An 18,130-nucleotide genomic window follows, 5' to 3' on the forward strand; every position below is an offset into this window, starting at 1 on the left:
AGAGCTTTAATTATCAGCCTTCGCCTGAACGAGGATTCTCTAATTAAAAAATGCATTTTTTCTGTCAGTCCATTGGATATACCAGCTATTGCCTCCTCAGTCCCATACAGATATCTGCAAAGATTAATAGAAGCATTTTCTGATCTTTTGGAAAGCTGTCCGCACTTGGAGTTTATACTCCGCTGGTGTCAGGTGCTTGCTGCCATCTTGTGAAATTTTATACCCTCAGAGCTCTTCCTGTATTCAGATCTAATTCATTGTTTGTGATTATTTTTTGACAGGAGCTGTGCAAAGCTCATGGAAATTCAATTCAACAAAATTCCAGAAATCTTCTTCCCGCTTTAAAATCCTTGCAGAAAGCAATTACTAGAATACATCAGGATTTGGCAGATACTTGTTCGTCTAATGAATACATGTTACGATATTTATGCTCAAGCAAAAACAAATGATGGACCACTATTAGTGGCTGGGATTTCCTCACTATTGGCTGACAGAAATATAACCTATTCTCCTGAAAAGGGAGAAGGTCAAGCACTCCCATAGCTAACACAAACATGCCAGATTCAGATCACGTGGTTGAAGGCGCCTGCTTGTTGGATCTGACGCTGCAGTTTATCGGGAGCTGTAATATGGCTTGGGATCAAATGCATGACAGCACCAAGAACTGCCTTAAATGCAATTTTGATAAAGGAAAGTTGAACGTGGTTCTATGACAATCATGGATGAGGATTGCTGTCTAATGTGCTGTAAGACAATCAAAAGTTAATAGAATTATGTTTTGTAGGGAATTTAATTTTCCTCCCAAAAACTCAAATGATTGTTTTTGTGTTGCATTGTCAATTATATCTCTATCGAAGAATTATTTAATCTTCTGGATGCCATAATAAAAGCAAATATATTATCATATAGGGAGACTAATAAAAAGGAGCATATAATGACCAAAACCACAGAATCAGAAGCGCATAACTCAGCTTTGCTTCTAGACGTCTCCGTCATTTCGTGCCATTTATGAAGCTATTTAATCTTTGCAACCTGATTTAATACTCAAAACTCATGTGGAATTCTAGATTTAAATTTAATTAATCAATTTAATTTTTAATTAATTTAATGTTAAATAATAAAATTTAAAAAATTTATTAAGCAAAAAAATAACAATTAAAAAAATAAGGATTAAATCTTAGAGGAAAAAAATCTAAGATGAAATTGTAAAAAAATGCTTTTTTAAAAATTATATTAAATAAAATAAATAACAATAAAAAAATAAATCACATCTGTTAGTTGAAAAAAATAGAGAATGAAATTAAAAAAAATTCTTATTTTATAAATTATTTTAAATAAAATAAATAATAATTAAAAAATAGAGATTAAATCTAAAAAAAACAAATTAAAGAATTATTCTGAAAATTTAGAGGGTCAAGCATAAAAATCAAGGGAAAAAGAAAAAGAAAAAACAAAGGTCGTCAACACCAAATCAAAGATAAATAAGTCAAATGCACCATCTAAAAATAGAAGAGCTATTTGAATGCTACTTTACAAGCCATTATTTAGCTATAAAATATAATCTCATGCCTCACTTGAATACATGAACACTAGTCGCATGCTAGCGTATATAATGTATGCATTAACTAATTTTGTTTTTTTTTTAATATTTTATAATTATTAAAATATCAAATTTTCACTTCAATCAACTTAATTAAAAATAAAATTAGGATAAAATACAGAAAATCTCCTTGACACCAATTAAAGAAAATTTGTTTTTGAGTGTAATTACCAAGTTGTCCCTAATAAATTTGATAATGACTAATATACTCTCTACCTAAAAAACCAATTTATTTATTTATTACTAGGATCATTATATTATTTTAATTCATAGTACAATTTATTTAATTTTAAAAAAAATATTAAATTTATTTTATTTTCTAGTTTGAGAATTGTTGATGCAAGCCATACACAAGGAGTTGGAATATGTGTTACTCTTAGTGAGCTTTATAGACTTGTTACCACCCCTCAATGTAGCGTTGCCCGCCCGACAATCTTGAGAAGGCAAAAAGAAAGCAAAACATATTCTAGGCTTAATAGAATATCAAGTTTAGGTGACATGTGTTTAACATTACTTTCACGTCTAATATTTTTAGATTTAGCTACATACTAAATTAAAATACATATAAATTTGATAAAATATCAAACTCAATTATTTTGGATTCAGTTATATATTGAACTCAAGTGCATATGGATGCGACAAGGTAAATAAAATATTGAACATAAAATAAAGATAGTAATCTTTTTATATCCTTATTGGGTTATATAGATTTATTTGTTTATTCTCATGTTTTTTAATATAAAATGTTGAAAATCAAGAATGATTATCTCTCTACATCCCTTTGTACATGAAAGTTTAACTACAAATAACTTATCATATTTCGTTCAACATTAATTTTGTGTAAGAGATAGCTATCACTTCTTAATGTTGTATAAGAGATATTTATCTCTCATTAATGTTATTAGAAGAAAAAGACACTTAAACCCCTTCATTCAAGTAATATGATAAAGTTCAGATATTGTATATATCATCCAAATTACTCAGATACAGGGCTCACACTTTTTCAATTCTTTATTGATACTCTTATTTTACATAATATTTATCATATATAACTAAGAATAAACACTCTTGTTTTTAAGAATTAAATTCTTTTATTTATTATAGTCTCTTATATAAAGTCACTGACTTTATTACCGAAGGATCTCTAAGATAGTATTTGGTATGTTGAATAATATTGATTGGACTGAATAGGACAAGACAAATAATTATCTTGTCTTATGTTTGGTGTGCTTTGGATCAGACTAGACAATTTTTTTTTTTTTTTTTGTGTTTGCTAGACATTAAACAAGACTTAGGCAACCCAAGATCTATATCGTTTCAGGCATAGTTATTAAACATAGATTGGCCCAGCGGGTCAACCCGGGATCTTGACCGGTTCGGTTTTGTTAAAAGACTGGATGGTGCAATAACCTAACAAAACTCGGTTAACTCATGACCTAGGTGACCCGAACAAACTTGGACGAGACCCGGGGTTTTTTTTTTTCCTTGTCAAATGTGGTTTATGTCCTTTGGCCTTCCTTCTTATTTCATCATCTTCTCTACAATGATTTGTTGTTAGCAGTAGCAGAGAGGAAAGGAGAGCGAGGAACGCTGCCATTGGAGGCTGGTCAAAGGAGAGGCTGGTCGGGCTGGTATCCTGTGTCAGTGGACGGCGGCTCTAGTTTGGCCAAGAGACGGAGATGGCTGGGAAAGAAAGAGGAGGGGCTCTCTAGTTTTGGCCAAAAAACCAGGGGGATGACTGAGAAAAGGATGAGGAAAGTTGTGGTTAGGGTCTTCATCCCATGTTACTTGACGGAATGCCTTCTAGAACGAGAGTGAAGAAAGAAAGGAAGAGAATGTCTTTTATCTTCCAATTTTTGATAGTCTGTTGTGCATGGTTATTGCTTTGGCCAAGCAAAAAGGGAAGCTTTGATTGGTTTTGAGAAAAAAAATCTAAAGCTAAAAGGAGCGGTGGTTTGTTGTTTTATTTGGTAGAGATAAGGAAAAGTTTATGGCTTTTTATATGTCTTTCCTTCAAAAATTTTAGTTGACTAGAAAATATATTAAATTGATATATAGGGCATTCCCCATAGCTTTTGAAGCTATTTGGCTGGAAAATATGGAAACATGTTTTATTGAAAAGAGAAAGTAAATTATAAAGTTGTGGGAATATTAATTTTTTTAGGTGTTGAAGCTGTTATCAATAGTTTTTTTTTTTTTTTTTAAAAAAAGTGAATCTTAGGTGTTATAGCTTTTAAAAGAAAGAAAAAGAAGTGAATTTTCAAGTTGATCTATAAAACCTAGGACCCGGTTCCTTGGCCGGGTCAACCCTTAGACTGAGTTTAATAACTATGGTTCCAGGTTTAAGAAAAGGTAGAGAAAAGATTGATTTGACATGATCTGGTTACAAACTAGGGTCAACCCGTGACCCAGTTTATATATATATATATATATATATATTTCAAAATGAGATTGCTTAATTTTTTTAAAAAAATTTGAATCAACATGAGTTAACCCTTTCAAGTTGTAACACAGGCCTTACTCAAGTCAACCCTTCAATTGGATATTGACCCAGATCAAACTATATTAACCCTTGTATAAAAAATTATACAAGCTTATCCTATCTTTTTTAGTGAGATAAAAATTTCTCTATAAAATTGCTTTAAACATGATAAAAATTAATTTTTATATTTTTTAAAAGTACACCAAATAATTTTACAAAAAAAATATCATGTCTAGCCTAGTATTGTCCAACTTATCAAATATTATCTAAATCTTGTCAAAAGAAATTATTTTTGTAAGTGTTGAGTTTTTTTATAAAAAATCATTTTTTTATTAAAGAGAAAAGAATATTAAAATGATTGGATATATATTTTCAATCCAAACATATGAGTATATTGAATCCTTTAATAACTCCTTGTTTCTAAGCATGAAAACTCTTCAAAACCCCACAAGGCCAAACAATAGCCAACAATCCTAGCCAGATTAGTGTTTTTAACAGCTTCGCCAATGATTTTTACTCAGTTACCGTACAATCAAGGGAACCAACCTGAATACATAACAAAAAAAAGTGCTTTAGGTATGCTTCAAAAGCACAGTCACCAACACCAAATATATAAAGATGCAGCTTATAATCATCAGTTCAAACAAATACTTTCTAATATTCATGGTCTACCCCAGCACATAATTACAAAACTTTATCTAGTATGATAGGTTAATTCAGTATCTGGATCCTTGGATTGCTTTTAAATAAGAAAAATATAAGCATGTAATTAGCCTGATCAAATTAGAGCCACCAACTAGGTTAACTTAAAATTTTAGATCAACTCAAAACTTTAGTGACTTGATGTAATTCAAATAAAACTATTAGCCTTGCGTTTTAACCGGAGTTTTAATTGTTTCTATTTTTTTCTTCAAATTATTTTATTTTTGTGTTTTTGAATTTTTTTGATGTGGTGATGTCAAAAATGAATTTTTAAAAAGAAAAAAACATTATTTTGATATATTTTCAAGCAACACTTTAAAAAATAACTACTACCACTGTTTTAAACACCCTCGAAGTTTAGTAGTATTGTTCATCCACAAATTGATAGCCAAACAAAGTCTCTATACAGAACTTTGAGCAATCTAATTCATAGCATTTGTGGAGACAAGCCTAAACAATGGGATGTTGCATTTGTGGTACAATTTACTTACAACAGTTCCAAACATAGTGCTATTGGCAAGACATCATTTAAGCGTGTACGTGAAACCTCCAAATCATGTATTCGATCTACATGCACTATCTAAAGCTGTTGAGTTTAGCAAGTCAATAGAGAATTTGGCTGAATAGATGCAAGTTGTGCATCAAGAGATGAGGAGGAAACTAGAAGAATCAGCTACCAGAAATAAGTACGCAGCAGAGAAGTATAAACAAGTTAAATTGTTTCAAGAAGGAGACATGGTCATGGTTTTCTTGTGCAAATAGAGGTTTTTAGTAGGCACCTATAACAAACTAAAGATAAAAAAGCATGATCTATACAAGGTATTGAAGAAAATCAATGATAATGCTTATGTTATTGATCTTCTGGATAGTAGAGGCATGTTAAAGACCTTCAATGTTATTGATCTTTACGAGTACTTTTCAGATATTGAACTCAATTTGAGAACGAGTGTTTTTTAAGTGAGGGAGATTGATGCAGAAAAATTATCCTAAAAGTTTATGGACCAGATTAAAGCATGAAGTTACTGTCTTCTTGTTTTAATTATTTTTCTAGTTAATTTTGAATTTGAATTATTTGTTTTCTACTTAGCTTAGAACTTTTAATTTAATTAGTATTTTACTATTTAAAAACCCTAATGCTAGATGAATTTTATTGTTAAAAAAGTTTTAATTAGAAATCTTTTCCTGTAAAATATTTTAGGATTAATATAAATAGGAATGTCTAGTTTATTTTATTGAAATCAAGACTATTGTTTAGATTTAATAAAATATTGAAATCAAGACTATTATTTAGATTTAATAAAATACTAGAGAATTTTCTCTAGAATTCTCTACATTTTAGTCTGCAATCTTATGGCTTGAAAACCTTAGTTTTATCTTTGCAGTACACCACTTTAGTCTGTCTATGTGTCTTCGTTACATTTAATTGGTTGGATTCCTGTATTTGTGCTCCATATTCCATTCACGGTCCTTTAAAACTCCAAATTGTTTATATAGTTTTTTTTCCTATAAGCCATATGCTGTTGCAGTGTTAGCTTTTTCTAAGGCAAGGAATTTTATTTAAAATGATGACGTAGCATTTACCTAATGTATGTTTGTAATGTTTAGTGTGTGATCTTACTGACTGTGTCTTAAACAGTTCCTATTGTGGTATGTTAGTACTGTTTTTCATGTATCTCATGAACTTTTTTCTAGACTGAATTTTAGTATTTGAGAATCGTTGGAAATCTTCATTGGGAGATATTGTTTGGAATCTTCATCGGGAGATATTGTGCAGGCATATTTCATAATACCTTGAAAATGTGGTGTTTCTTATTGTTTAGCTTTTGGTCATGTGCTAGACACTTGTCTCCCTGCTGGTCTCCCCTATTTTTGTACTTGAATGTCATGTGAATGTGTTATTATTTTCTTGTCACAGGTGTGGACCGTTTCATCTGGCTTTTGCTTTGTAACATTCTCAGAGCACACAAATGCTGTGACCGCACTTCATTTTATGGCAAACAACCATTGTCTTTTAAGTGCATCTCTTGATGGAACTGTACGTGCATGGGATTTGTTCCGTTATCGAAATTTTAGGACATTTACCACCCCTTCTTCAAGGCAGTTTGTCTCTTTGGCAGCAGACCAAAGTGGGGAAGTCATTTGTGCTGGAACTCTAGATTCATTTGAGGTATGTATATCTTTAGGTGCTGTACATTCAAGATCAATCTGCTGTTTTTTATTGTTTTTGCTGACAGAGTGCTTAATTTTTGCATGCAATAGATATTTGTTTGGTCAATGAAGACAGGCCGTTTGTTGGATGTCCTTAGTGGTCATGCAGGTCCTGTTCATGGGCTGACATTTTCTCCCTCAAATGTGAGTTGTATTGATATCTCTATCAACTCACTGGTTATGCATCCCTTGTTTTGTATTAATTCCTCGTGGTTTCTCTGTTTGTCTGAATTGGTTTATTTACATGAATTTGTTGAGGTTGGATTGCCCTTCTACATTTGGAATCCAACATTATCTTGGATTCTTGTAACTAATAGTAAACATATAGGTCTACAGTCAGCTTTTTGTACCTATTGATTCATGAGCAGCTTCTGAAGTAAACCTGTTTGACCTGTAGGCAGTCTTAGCTTCATCATCATGGGACAAAACTGTTCGCTTGTGGGATGTTTTTGAAGGAAAAGGTTCCGTTGAAACATTTCCTCACACACATGATGTTCTTACTGTAGTCTATCGTCCAGATGGACGGCAATTAGCCTGCAGCACATTAGATGGGCAGATTCATTTCTGGGACACAATTGATGGCTTGTTAATGTACACAATTGAGGGCCGCAGGGATATTGCTGGAGGGCGTCTCATGACTGTTCGTAGATCTGCAGCAAACTCAACTGCAGGAAAGTGCTTCACAACCTTGTGCTATTCTGCTGATGGGAGTGACATTTTAGCTGGTGGAAGTAGCAAGTACATCTGTATGTATGATGTTGCTGATCAGGTTTGTTCCTTTCTCAAGTAAAACCTTCTGCTTATCATTTACATTTTTATTTTGTAAACATTTTAAATCATTTAATTATTTAGCTTTGTGATGACATGAACATTATCACTTGTTTCTATCTGTACTGGGGCTCAAAATTTTTTGTTTTGTCATCTATAAGCAAGTTGAATGTAGAAAATTAGATTGAGAACTGTTTGGATGTTGGAGATACTTTTGAAGAATGACAGCTTAATTAGCTGGTTATTCTTCTGTTTTACATTTGTTTGGATGGGTTCATAGGTCCTCTAGTGTAGATCTCTCTTAGTGTTTGAGGTACTGGATTGATTTATGTATGAACTGCAGGTTCTGCTGCGTCGCTTCCAAATAACCCACAATCTTTCATTAGATGGAGTGCTGGATTTCTTGAACTCAAAGAAGATGACAGATGCGGGTCCACTTGATTTAATCGATGATGATGACTCTGATGCTGAAGAGGGTGTTGATAAACAAACTCGAGGAAAGTTGGGATATGATTTACCAGGATCCATGCCCAATCGTGGAAGGCCTATTATTAGAACAAAATGTCTGAGAATTGCACCTACTGGGCGAAGCTTTGCAGCGGCAACGACAGAGGGGGTTCTAGTTTATTCCATTGATGAATCCTTCATCTTTGATCCCACTGATCTAGACATAGATGTTACACCAGAGGTATCTCACGTTCCTTTGTAAAGTTCTTTGAAACATACATCTTTAGCTTTCTTCCCTCTTTTAAGCACTCTTCATGGAGAATTCAAGGCATGTTATAAGGCTGTCAAATTATCAGCATTTGCTTAGTTGGAAATAACAATTTTTCTTTATTGATATATTGTAGTATTTCTTCTGCTGATTTTATTTGATGACTACAACATCTGCTTGTTGGAAATAACAATTTTTCTTCATTGAAATGTTGTAGTATTTCTTCTGCTAATTTTATTTGATGACTACAATGGTGTGCAGGCAGTTGAAGAAGCATTAGATGAAGATCAACCAAACAGAGCTTTAATTATCAGCCTTCGCCTGAACGAGGATTCTCTAATTAAAAAATGCATTTTTTCTGTCAGTCCATTGGATATACCAGCTATTGCCTCCTCAGTCCCATACAGATATCTGCAAAGATTAATAGAAGCATTTTCTGATCTTTTGGAAAGCTGTCCGCACTTGGAGTTTATACTCCGCTGGTGTCAGGTGCTTGCTGCCATCTTGTGAGATTTTATACCCTCAGAGCTCTTCCTGTATACAGATCTAATTCATTGTTTGTGATTATTTTTTGACAGGAGCTGTGCAAAGCTCATGGAAATTCAATTCAACAAAATTTCAGAAATCTTCTTCCCGCTTTAAAATCCTTGCAGAAAGCAATTACTAGAATACATCAGGATTTGGCAGATACTTGTTCGTCTAATGAATACATGTTACGATATTTATGCTCAAGCAAAAACAAATGATGGACCACTATTAGTGGCTGGGATTTCCTCACTATTGGCTGACAGAAATATAACCTATTCTCCTGAAAAGGGAGAAGGTCAAGCACTCCCATAGCTAACACAAACATGCCAGATTCAGATCACGTGGTTGAAGGCGCCTGCTTGTTGGATCTGACGCTGCAGTTTATCGGGAGCTGTAATATGGCTTGGGATCAAATGCATGACAGCACCAAGAACTGCCTTAAATGCAATTTTGATAAAGGAAAGTTGAACGTGGTTCTATGACAATCATGGATGAGGATTGCTGTCTAATGTGCTGTAAGACAATCAAAAGTTAATAGAATTATGTTTTGTAGGGAATTTAATTTTCCTCCCAAAAACTCAAATGATTGTTTTTGTGTTGCATTGTCAATTATATCTCTATCGAAGAATTATTTAATCTTCTGGATGCCATAATAAAAGCAAATATATTATCATATAGGGAGACTAATAAAAAGGAGCATATAATGACCAAAACCACAGAATCAGAAGCGCATAACTCAGCTTTGCTTCTGGACGTCTCCGTCATTTCGTGCCATTTATGAAGCTATTTAATATTTGAAACCTGATTTAATACTCAAAACTCATGTGGAATTCTAGATTTAGATTTAATTAATCAATTTAATTTTTAATTAATTTAATGTTAAATAATAAAATTTAAAAAATTTATTAAGCAAAAAAATAACAATTAAAAAAATAAGGATTAAATCTTAGAGGAAAAAAATCTAAGATGAAATTGTAAAAAAATGCTTTTTTAAAAATTATATTAAATAAAATAAATAACAATAAAAAAATAAATCACATCTGTTAGTTGAAAAAAATAGAGAATGAAATTAAAAAAAAAAAAAATAAATCACATATGTTAGTTGAAAAAATTAGAGAATGAAATTAAAAAAAAAATTGATTTTATAAATTATTTTAAATAAAATAAATAATAATTAAAAAAATAGATATTAAATTTAAAAAAAAAACAAATTAAAGAATTGTTTTGAAAATTTAGAGGGTCAAGCATGAAAATCAAGGAAAAAAAAAAGGGAAAAACAAAGGTCATCAACATCAAATTAAAGATAAATAAGTCAAATGTACCATCTAAAAATAGAAGAGCTGCTTAAACAATTTGAATGCTACTTTACAAGCCATTGTTTAACTATAAAATATAATCTCATGCCTCACTTGAATACATGAACACTACTAGGATGCTAGCGTATATGATGTATGCATTAATTAATTTTGTTTTTTTAAAAAATATTTTATAATTATTAAAATATCAAATTTTCACTTCAATCAATTTAATTAAAAATAAAATTAGGATAAAATACAGAAAATCTCCTTGACACCAATTAAAGAAAATTTGTTTTTGAGTTTAATTACCAAGTTGTCCCTAATAAATTTGATAATGACTAATATACTCTCTACCTAAAAAACCAATTTATTTATTTTTTACTAGGATCATTATATTATTTTAATTCATAGTACAATTTATTTAATTTTTTTAAAAAATATTAAATTTATTTTATTTTCTAGTTTGGGAATTGTTGATGCAAGCCTTACATAAGGAGTTGGAATATGTGTTACTTTTAGTGAGCTTTATAGACTTGTTACCACCCTTCAATGTAGCATTGCCCGCCTGACAACCTTGAGAAGGCAAAAAGGAAGCAAAACATATTTTAGGCTTAATAGAATATCAAGTTTAGGTGACATGTGTTTAACATTATTTTCATGCCTAATATTTTTGGATTTAGCTACATACTAAATTAAAATATATATAAATTTGATAAATTATCAAACTCAATTGTTTTGGATTCAGTTACATATTAAACTCAAGTGCATATAGATATGACAAGGTAAATAAAATATTGAACATAAAATAAAGATAGTAATCTTTTTATATCCTTATTGGGTTATATAGATTTGTTTGTTTATTCTCATGTTTTTTAATATAAAATGTTGAAAATCAAGAATGATTATCTCTCTACATCCCTTTGTACATGAAAGTTTAACTACAAATAACTTATCATATTTCGTTCAACATTAATTTTGTGTAAGAGATAGCTATCACTTCTTAATGTTGTATAAGAGATATTTATCTCTCGTTAATGTTATTAGGAGAAAAAGACATTTACACCCCTTCATTTAAGTAATATGATAAAGTTCAGGTATTATATATATCATCCAAATTACTCAGATATAGGGCTTACACTTTTTCAATTCTTTATTGATACTCTTTTACATAATATTTATCATATATAACTAAGAATAAACACTTTTGCTTTTAAGAATTAAATATTAATTTTTTTATTTATTATATTCTCTTATATAAAGTCACTGACTTTATTATCGGAGGGTCTCTAAGATAGTATTTGGTATGTTGAATAATATTGATTGGACTGGATAGGACAAGACAAATAATTATCTTGTCTTATGCTTGGTGTGCTTTGGATTAGACTAAACAATTTGCTTTATTTTGTGTTTGCTAGACATTAAACAAGACTTAGGCAACCCAAAATCTATATCGTTTCAGGCATAGTTATTAAACATAGATCGGCCCGACGGGTCAACCCGAGATCTTGACCAGTTCGGTTTTGTTAAAAGACCGGCTGGTGCAATAACCCAACAAAACTCGGTCAACTCATGACCTAGGTGACCCGAACAAACTTGGACGAGACCTAGTGTTTTTAATTTCCTTCTTATTTCATCATCTTCTCTACAATGATTTGTTGTTAGCAGCAGCAGAGAGGAAAGGAGAGTGAGGAACGCTATCATTGGAGGCTGGTCAAAGGAGAGGCTGGTCGGGCTGGTATCCTGTGTTAGTGGACGGCGGCTCTAGTTTGGCCAAGAGACGGAGGTGGCTGGGAAAGAAAGAGGAGGGGCTCTCTAGTTTTGGTCATAAAACCAGGGGGATGACTGAGAAAAGGATGAGGGAATTTGTGGTTAGGGTCTTCATCCCATGCTACTTAACGGAATGCCTTCTAGAACGAGAGTGAAGAAAGAAAGGAAGAGAATGTCTTTTATCTTCCAATTTTTGATAGTCTGTTACGCATGGCTGTTGTTTTGGCCAAGCAGAAAGAGAAGCTTTAACTGGTTTCGGGAGAAAAAATCTAAAGCCAAGGGGAGTGGTGGTTTGTTGTTTTATTTGGTAGAGATAGGGAAAAGTTTAGGGCTTTTTATATGTCTTTCCTTCAAAAATTTTAGTTGACTAGAAAATATATTAAATTGATATATAGGGCATTCCCCATAGCTTTTGAAGCTATTTGGCTGGAAAATATGGAAACATGTTTTATTGAAAAGAGAAAGTAAATTATAAAGTTGTGGGAATATTAATTTTCTTAGGTGTTATAGCTTTTAAAAGAAAGAAAAAGAAGTGAATTTTCAAGTTGATCTATAAAACCTAGGACCCGGTTCCTTGGCCGGGTCAACCCTTAGACTGAGTTTAATAACTATGGTTCCAGGTTTAAGAAAAGGTAGAGAAAATATTGATCTGACATGATCCGGTTACAAACTAGGGTCAACCCGTGACCCAGTTTATATATATATATATATATATATATTTCAAAATGAGATTGCTTAATTTTTGAGATTGCTTATTTTTTAAAAAATATTTGAATCAACATATCAACATGAGTTAACCCTTTCAAGTTGTAACAGAGGCCTTACTCAAGTCAACCCCTCAATTGGATATTGACCCGGATCAAACTATATTAACCCTTGTATAAAAAATTAGACAAGCTTGTCCTATCTTTTTTAGTGAGATAAAAATTTCTCTATAAAATTGCTTTAAACATGATAAAAATTAATTTTTATATGTTTTAAAAGTACACCAAATAATTTTACAAAAAAAATATCATGTTTAGTCTAGTATTGTCCAACCTATTAAATATTATCTAAATCTCATCAAAAGAAACTATTTTTGTAAGCGTTGAGTTTTTTTATAACAAATCACTTTTTTTATTAAAGAGAAAAGAATATTAAAATGATTGGATATATATTTTCAATCCAAACATCTGAGTATGTTGAATCCTTTAATAACTCCTCGTTTCTATGCATGAAAACTCTTCAAAACCCCACAAAGCTAAACAATAGCCAACAATCCTAACCAGATTAGTGTTTTTATCAGCTTCGCCAATAATTCTTAGTTACCGTACAATCAAGGGAACTAACTTTAACACATAATAAAAAAAAGTGCTTTGGGTATGCTTCAGAAGCACAATCACCAACACCAAATATGAAGATGCAGCTCATAATCACCGGTTCTAACAAATACTTTCTAATATTCATGGTCTACCCTAGCACATAATTACAAAATTTTATCTAGCCTGACAGGTTAATTCAGTATCTGGATCCTTGGACTGATTTTAAATAAAAAAAATATAAGCATGTAATTAGCCTGAACAAATTGGAGCCACCAACTAGGTCAACTTAAAATTTTAGGTCAACTCAAAACTTTAATGACTTGATGTAATTCAAATAAAACTGATTTTATTTTTATATTTTTTTAAAAATATAAAATTAATTTATAAATATTTAATCTCTTTTTTTTTTTTTTATAATCTACCTCCACATGAATTGTTTCTTAATTTTTAGATATGAAATAACTATATATAGTTTATATGAGCTAACTATATAGCTTTTTTTTTACACCATATTTTTTTTTTATAACCTACATCTACTTGTATTATTTCTTAATTTTTTTTGATGTAAAATAATTATATATGGCTACATTCATATGAATTGTTTTTTTTTTTAATTTTTCACTGTAGAATACCTATTCTTCACTTGACATTTTTTTTATAGGCTATATACACATTGTTTCTTAATTTTTTGGTATGAAATAACCATGTATATATGATTTGTTTTTTTTAATTTTTCAATATAAACTAATTATATATAGCATACATCCTAAATTTTTGTTATAAAATAAGTATATTGCTTTTTAAATTTTTCTTTTTATAACCTGCATCAACATAATTATTTTTTTAATATAAAATAACTATACTTCACTTTATTTTATTTTTTATAGCTTTCATTAACATACATTATTTCAAATCTTTTACATATAAGTTATTAAAATTTCAAACATAATTTTTTTTTAAAAAATTTATTAAATTAACCAACATCAACTCATTTGACCCAGAATCTAATTTTTTATCTACATCAACAGCTGTGCTAAATTTAATAACCATGCTTCAGCGTTGATAGCAATGGACTGCATGGAATGTTAAATTCTAGAACAGAAAAAACAGCATCTAACATTTACATTCTATTTGACAAAAGCACATAATCCAGAAAACATTTTGAAGTTTTAGTTAACAGAACGGGAATGCCAGACAGAGAAAAAAGACAAGGCAACTGCATGAAAAAACTGAGGCGTCTGCTTGACTAGCATCACATACAAAAATTTCATAATTAGTTATTCGCTTCACGGTAATCATTCTACCATCTTCGTACCATTTTTCCACTTGGTGGTTAACTTCCAAATGCAGTGAAACTTGAAAGAATTCAATCGCAAGTTCCCTATGCAATAATTTCTTGATGCACCACAAAGAATAGAGATTGATGACAATGAATTTATTTTTGTCGAAAATAAAAACAAACAGTTTGAGCTTATAATGCTGAAACATGCCTAGCATAAACCTTGCATATTAGTATCTCATCACTTCCGGTTGGAGCAAAGGGAAAAAACAGAGACCATAATAGCCCATCAAATTTTCCGAAAATTCAGCCAGAGACTTATTCAGACTACTCTTTTCCTCCAATATCTTGGAGCTTTTCTTTCAGTTCGCCAGTCTGCAAAGGAGGGGCCATAGAACCCAGATCAACTCATGGAAAGTTTGATACTACCAAAATTTTACTTACCCAAAAATTCAAGAAAAAGAGGTCTACTTTAAGTCACTGACCTGGTGCATATTCATAATTATATCTGAGCCACCAATAAACTCTCCATTGATAAAAACTTGGGGAAATGTAGGCCAATTGCTGCAAAAGAAATTGCAGGGTCAAGAAACAAGTGTTCTTGCACATAATATTTTTTAAATCACTCTCCAAGCATATTGAGCAAAATAAGTTTTAAGTGACATGACAACAAAGAGTTCCATTACATCCCTTCCCCTTCTTTTCTTTTGACTTGGGGTCAAAAGCAAGAGAGGAAGTACAGCTGAGATTGGTCCATGAAACCAAGTACAAACATTTAATCGCGCATATAATACCAAAATTTTATCTTTTAAGCAAAAGAAGGAAATTGGACATAAACCAAAGAAACATAACATAACAAGCAAGGAAATACTCTTTTCACAGACATTTCTGGAAAAGAAAAAAACACCCGGGTACAGTCCAACATCAATTATCAAGCTAAAAGATATTCTAACATCAGGAGGCAAAAACTAATTGCCTTAAAAACAGAACAGATGATGCTAGACCAGACCTGCAATACCATTGCAATGGATTCTACAGATGCATGTCCAAAGAGATTCCAAATAAAAATTCAAAGAGCACACCCTATGAATTGCAGCAGTCTGTCTAGACAGCATCCAAAGAGAATTCACAACTTTTAACATCAAATTTCTTACAGACCTGTACTTATGTATCAAGACTTACTCCCATTAACTAATCATGTTATTCATATAAACCACCAAATGGAACTAACCTGTATGCTTTTACCCCAGTTCTTAAGTCAGGATACTCCAATATATTTCTAGCAGTTATCGGAACATCTGCAATAACCAAACACCAGATCAACTGACATTGCCATTCAAAGATAACATATTAAACCACCAAAGAAACTAATGGGCATTGGCCAGCCGCAATACTGCCATTAAACAATTTAGAAAAACTTGAAACACATACTTTATATCAACAAAAATATTTAGCCTTTTCAATCAGTGTCAAATTAGTTGACAAATGCATCTAAAGTACATGTACATTTACATAAAGCTAATAAAAAAATAGTCAGATGGGGATTCAATAGTTTCATGCTTTCTCAACCTGACTAAATCTCGGCTAGGAAATAACCAATCATTTAAATAACTCCTTTCCGTTCCTACAGTCAAAGTTCTTGTTTTTTTTTTGTTTTTTTTTTTTTTTTAAGAAATTCTTGTTATCGCTGAACATGACATAGCTATTTATTTCAACCAATATATCTTCAAAATGAGGAGGAAGGGCAAACCATCCAGACCACCTAACTAGAGTCGTATTTTAGGCCTTCTAAGCAGATCTAATACAGGATAACCCCCTCTCATGCATGCTCAAGATGGTAGTGAAATAATCTCTAGAATTTACAAGAAAACCAATTTCAGCCACTATAATGCTCTCATTACCCATGGACCCTTACCATTCTCAATCCCTCCTTTTCTAGGCCACCAACAGTGAGGTTACCAAGAATGAGAAAGGAACTATCTTTATTATATCATCCATGTATTTGCTACATGTGTGGGTTAACACTATTTACTGTCAAGGAAAGATTGAATTCAGATTATCAAACAAAAAAGTTTGAACACTTACTGTATTGTTTCAATACTCTAACCGCCAGAGCACTAAATCCACATTGAGGAAGGTCAGGATATCCCTTCATGTAAATTACTATTGGATGTTCCTTGACATCCTGCACAACAAATGAAAAATGATCATTGAGAGATAACAGAAAAGAAACTAGCATCAGCTACATATACCTTGTCAACAAGTTCCTTAATATTAATTCCGCTACAACTCCCACTCTCATTCACAGCCTTATTATTTGGTTGAAAATCTGCATGACTGTCGGGATCATTGGGAATGGTGGTAGAGAATCTGAGCTTGACGTGGTTCAAAGAAGCAGGCACCTACAAATAAACCAAGCAAAGCATGACATGAGCCATCCATACTCCATGTATATGTTGAGACTTTACAATTTGTTTGCCCAACTGATTTTACACATCACTCAAGAATCTCAAGTTTATCATATAGTTAAACTGCCAACTTGTGCAAAAATTAATTCGCTTACTAAGTTCATCAAGAGCAGCTACAAAAATAGTACACACAAAGTTTAGATGGTTCTCATTTTGCCAAACCCTAAAAGAAAAGAACTTTCCAAGGAATATTCCAACATTCCAAAAGGGCTTAAGATCAAAAACCAAGATCACTGCTACGCCCAAGAAAACAGAACTACAATTAAAGTTTGGTTCTTCAGAGCAAAAACCTTAAGAAACCCTAAAAATAAATAACGGAAGCTGCAAACAAATGGGAAATCGCACAAATAAAAAATCAAAAGTTACGAAACTGTAACTAAAACCCTAAATCTTGAAGCCGCGACTGGGTTCCGGGTAAAATGAGGGATTCTGAAGAGCCTTAAAAAAAATTCTCAAAATCAAAAGGTATCAAATCTACCATTGATCACATAATAATTAGTAGGGTTCTTACAATTCTAGGAGACTGTGATGCACGCGAAATACCCTTCAAGATTGTATTCGACAGTAACCTTGCCATTATTCCTTCTGCAAAAATCAGTTTCTATTTATGAAATTGACACGCACACAAGAAATCGAGGGGGTGAGAGAGGTTTGCCTCTTTGACTTAGGTGGTTCCAGAGAAGCCCGGCCAAATCGAAGACTCAAAATGAGAGGCGCACACAACACCTTAAACCTTAATTCCCTTCGGAAAAACTAGCTTACAGTGCCTTCCTTAGCTGCGGATGGAAAAAAAAAAAATTTGAAGGTAGAAAAGATGTCCAGCAATACGAGGCATTTAACATTGTTATTACACGTGGCATATCTTGTCAATCTTAATTTTTTTTTAAATTAAACATTTAGGAGTTATTTCCATATAATTCAATTAACTTAAAAAAATATATAGTTTGAATTTTAATTCAAGATGATTTTTTAATATTTAAATAATAATATATTAAATTATTCTAAGATTTGTAA

At 31.7% G+C, this 18,130-nt stretch overlaps 2 protein-coding genes and 1 long non-coding RNA gene across 4 annotated transcripts in view; 2 read left to right on the plus strand and 1 right to left on the minus strand.

Annotated features, from left to right (window-relative positions):
- The window catches only part of LOC105136400 (periodic tryptophan protein 2 homolog), a 19,213-nt gene extending 9,562 nt beyond the window's left edge, over positions 1–9,651 (plus strand). The window contains exons 2-7 of the mRNA XM_011041712.1: positions 6,700–6,951; positions 7,044–7,136; positions 7,390–7,761; positions 8,104–8,448; positions 8,737–8,964; positions 9,054–9,651. Of these exons, the coding sequence (XP_011040014.1) occupies positions 6,700–6,951; positions 7,044–7,136; positions 7,390–7,761; positions 8,104–8,448; positions 8,737–8,964; positions 9,054–9,221 (1,458 nt within the window). The 3' untranslated portion in view covers positions 9,222–9,651. The remainder of the gene's footprint in view (positions 1–6,699; positions 6,952–7,043; positions 7,137–7,389; positions 7,762–8,103; positions 8,449–8,736; positions 8,965–9,053) is intronic.
- Positions 7–879, plus strand: LOC105136399 (uncharacterized). The gene is made up of 2 exons (XR_844334.1): positions 7–192; positions 282–879. It is a non-coding gene; the product is annotated as an uncharacterized LOC105136399 (long non-coding RNA).
- A 5,003-nt stretch (positions 9,652–14,654) lies between the features above and the next one.
- On the minus strand, positions 14,655–17,925 carry GRX4 (glutaredoxin 4). 2 transcript variants are annotated; one of them, XM_011041714.1, is made up of 7 exons: positions 17,772–17,925; positions 17,628–17,701; positions 16,901–17,050; positions 16,734–16,833; positions 15,880–15,946; positions 15,134–15,212; positions 14,655–15,023 (listed from the first exon to the last, which is right to left on the minus strand). In XM_011041714.1, the coding sequence occupies exons 2-7, from the start codon at positions 17,691–17,693 to the stop codon at positions 14,976–14,978; spliced, it is 510 nt and encodes a 169-aa protein (XP_011040016.1). In that variant the 5' UTR covers positions 17,694–17,701; positions 17,772–17,925; the 3' UTR covers positions 14,655–14,975. The 2 variants fall into 2 exon arrangements, with proteins under 2 accessions (XP_011040016.1, XP_011040015.1); XM_011041713.1 differs by having other exon boundaries at positions 17,628–17,924.
- Positions 17,926–18,130: the final 205 nt, after the last annotated feature.

This window comes from Populus euphratica, unplaced genomic scaffold (genome assembly GCF_000495115.2).
Source record: "Populus euphratica unplaced genomic scaffold, PopEup_1.0 scaffold174.1, whole genome shotgun sequence".
NCBI classification, from domain to species: domain Eukaryota; kingdom Viridiplantae; phylum Streptophyta; class Magnoliopsida; order Malpighiales; family Salicaceae; genus Populus; species Populus euphratica.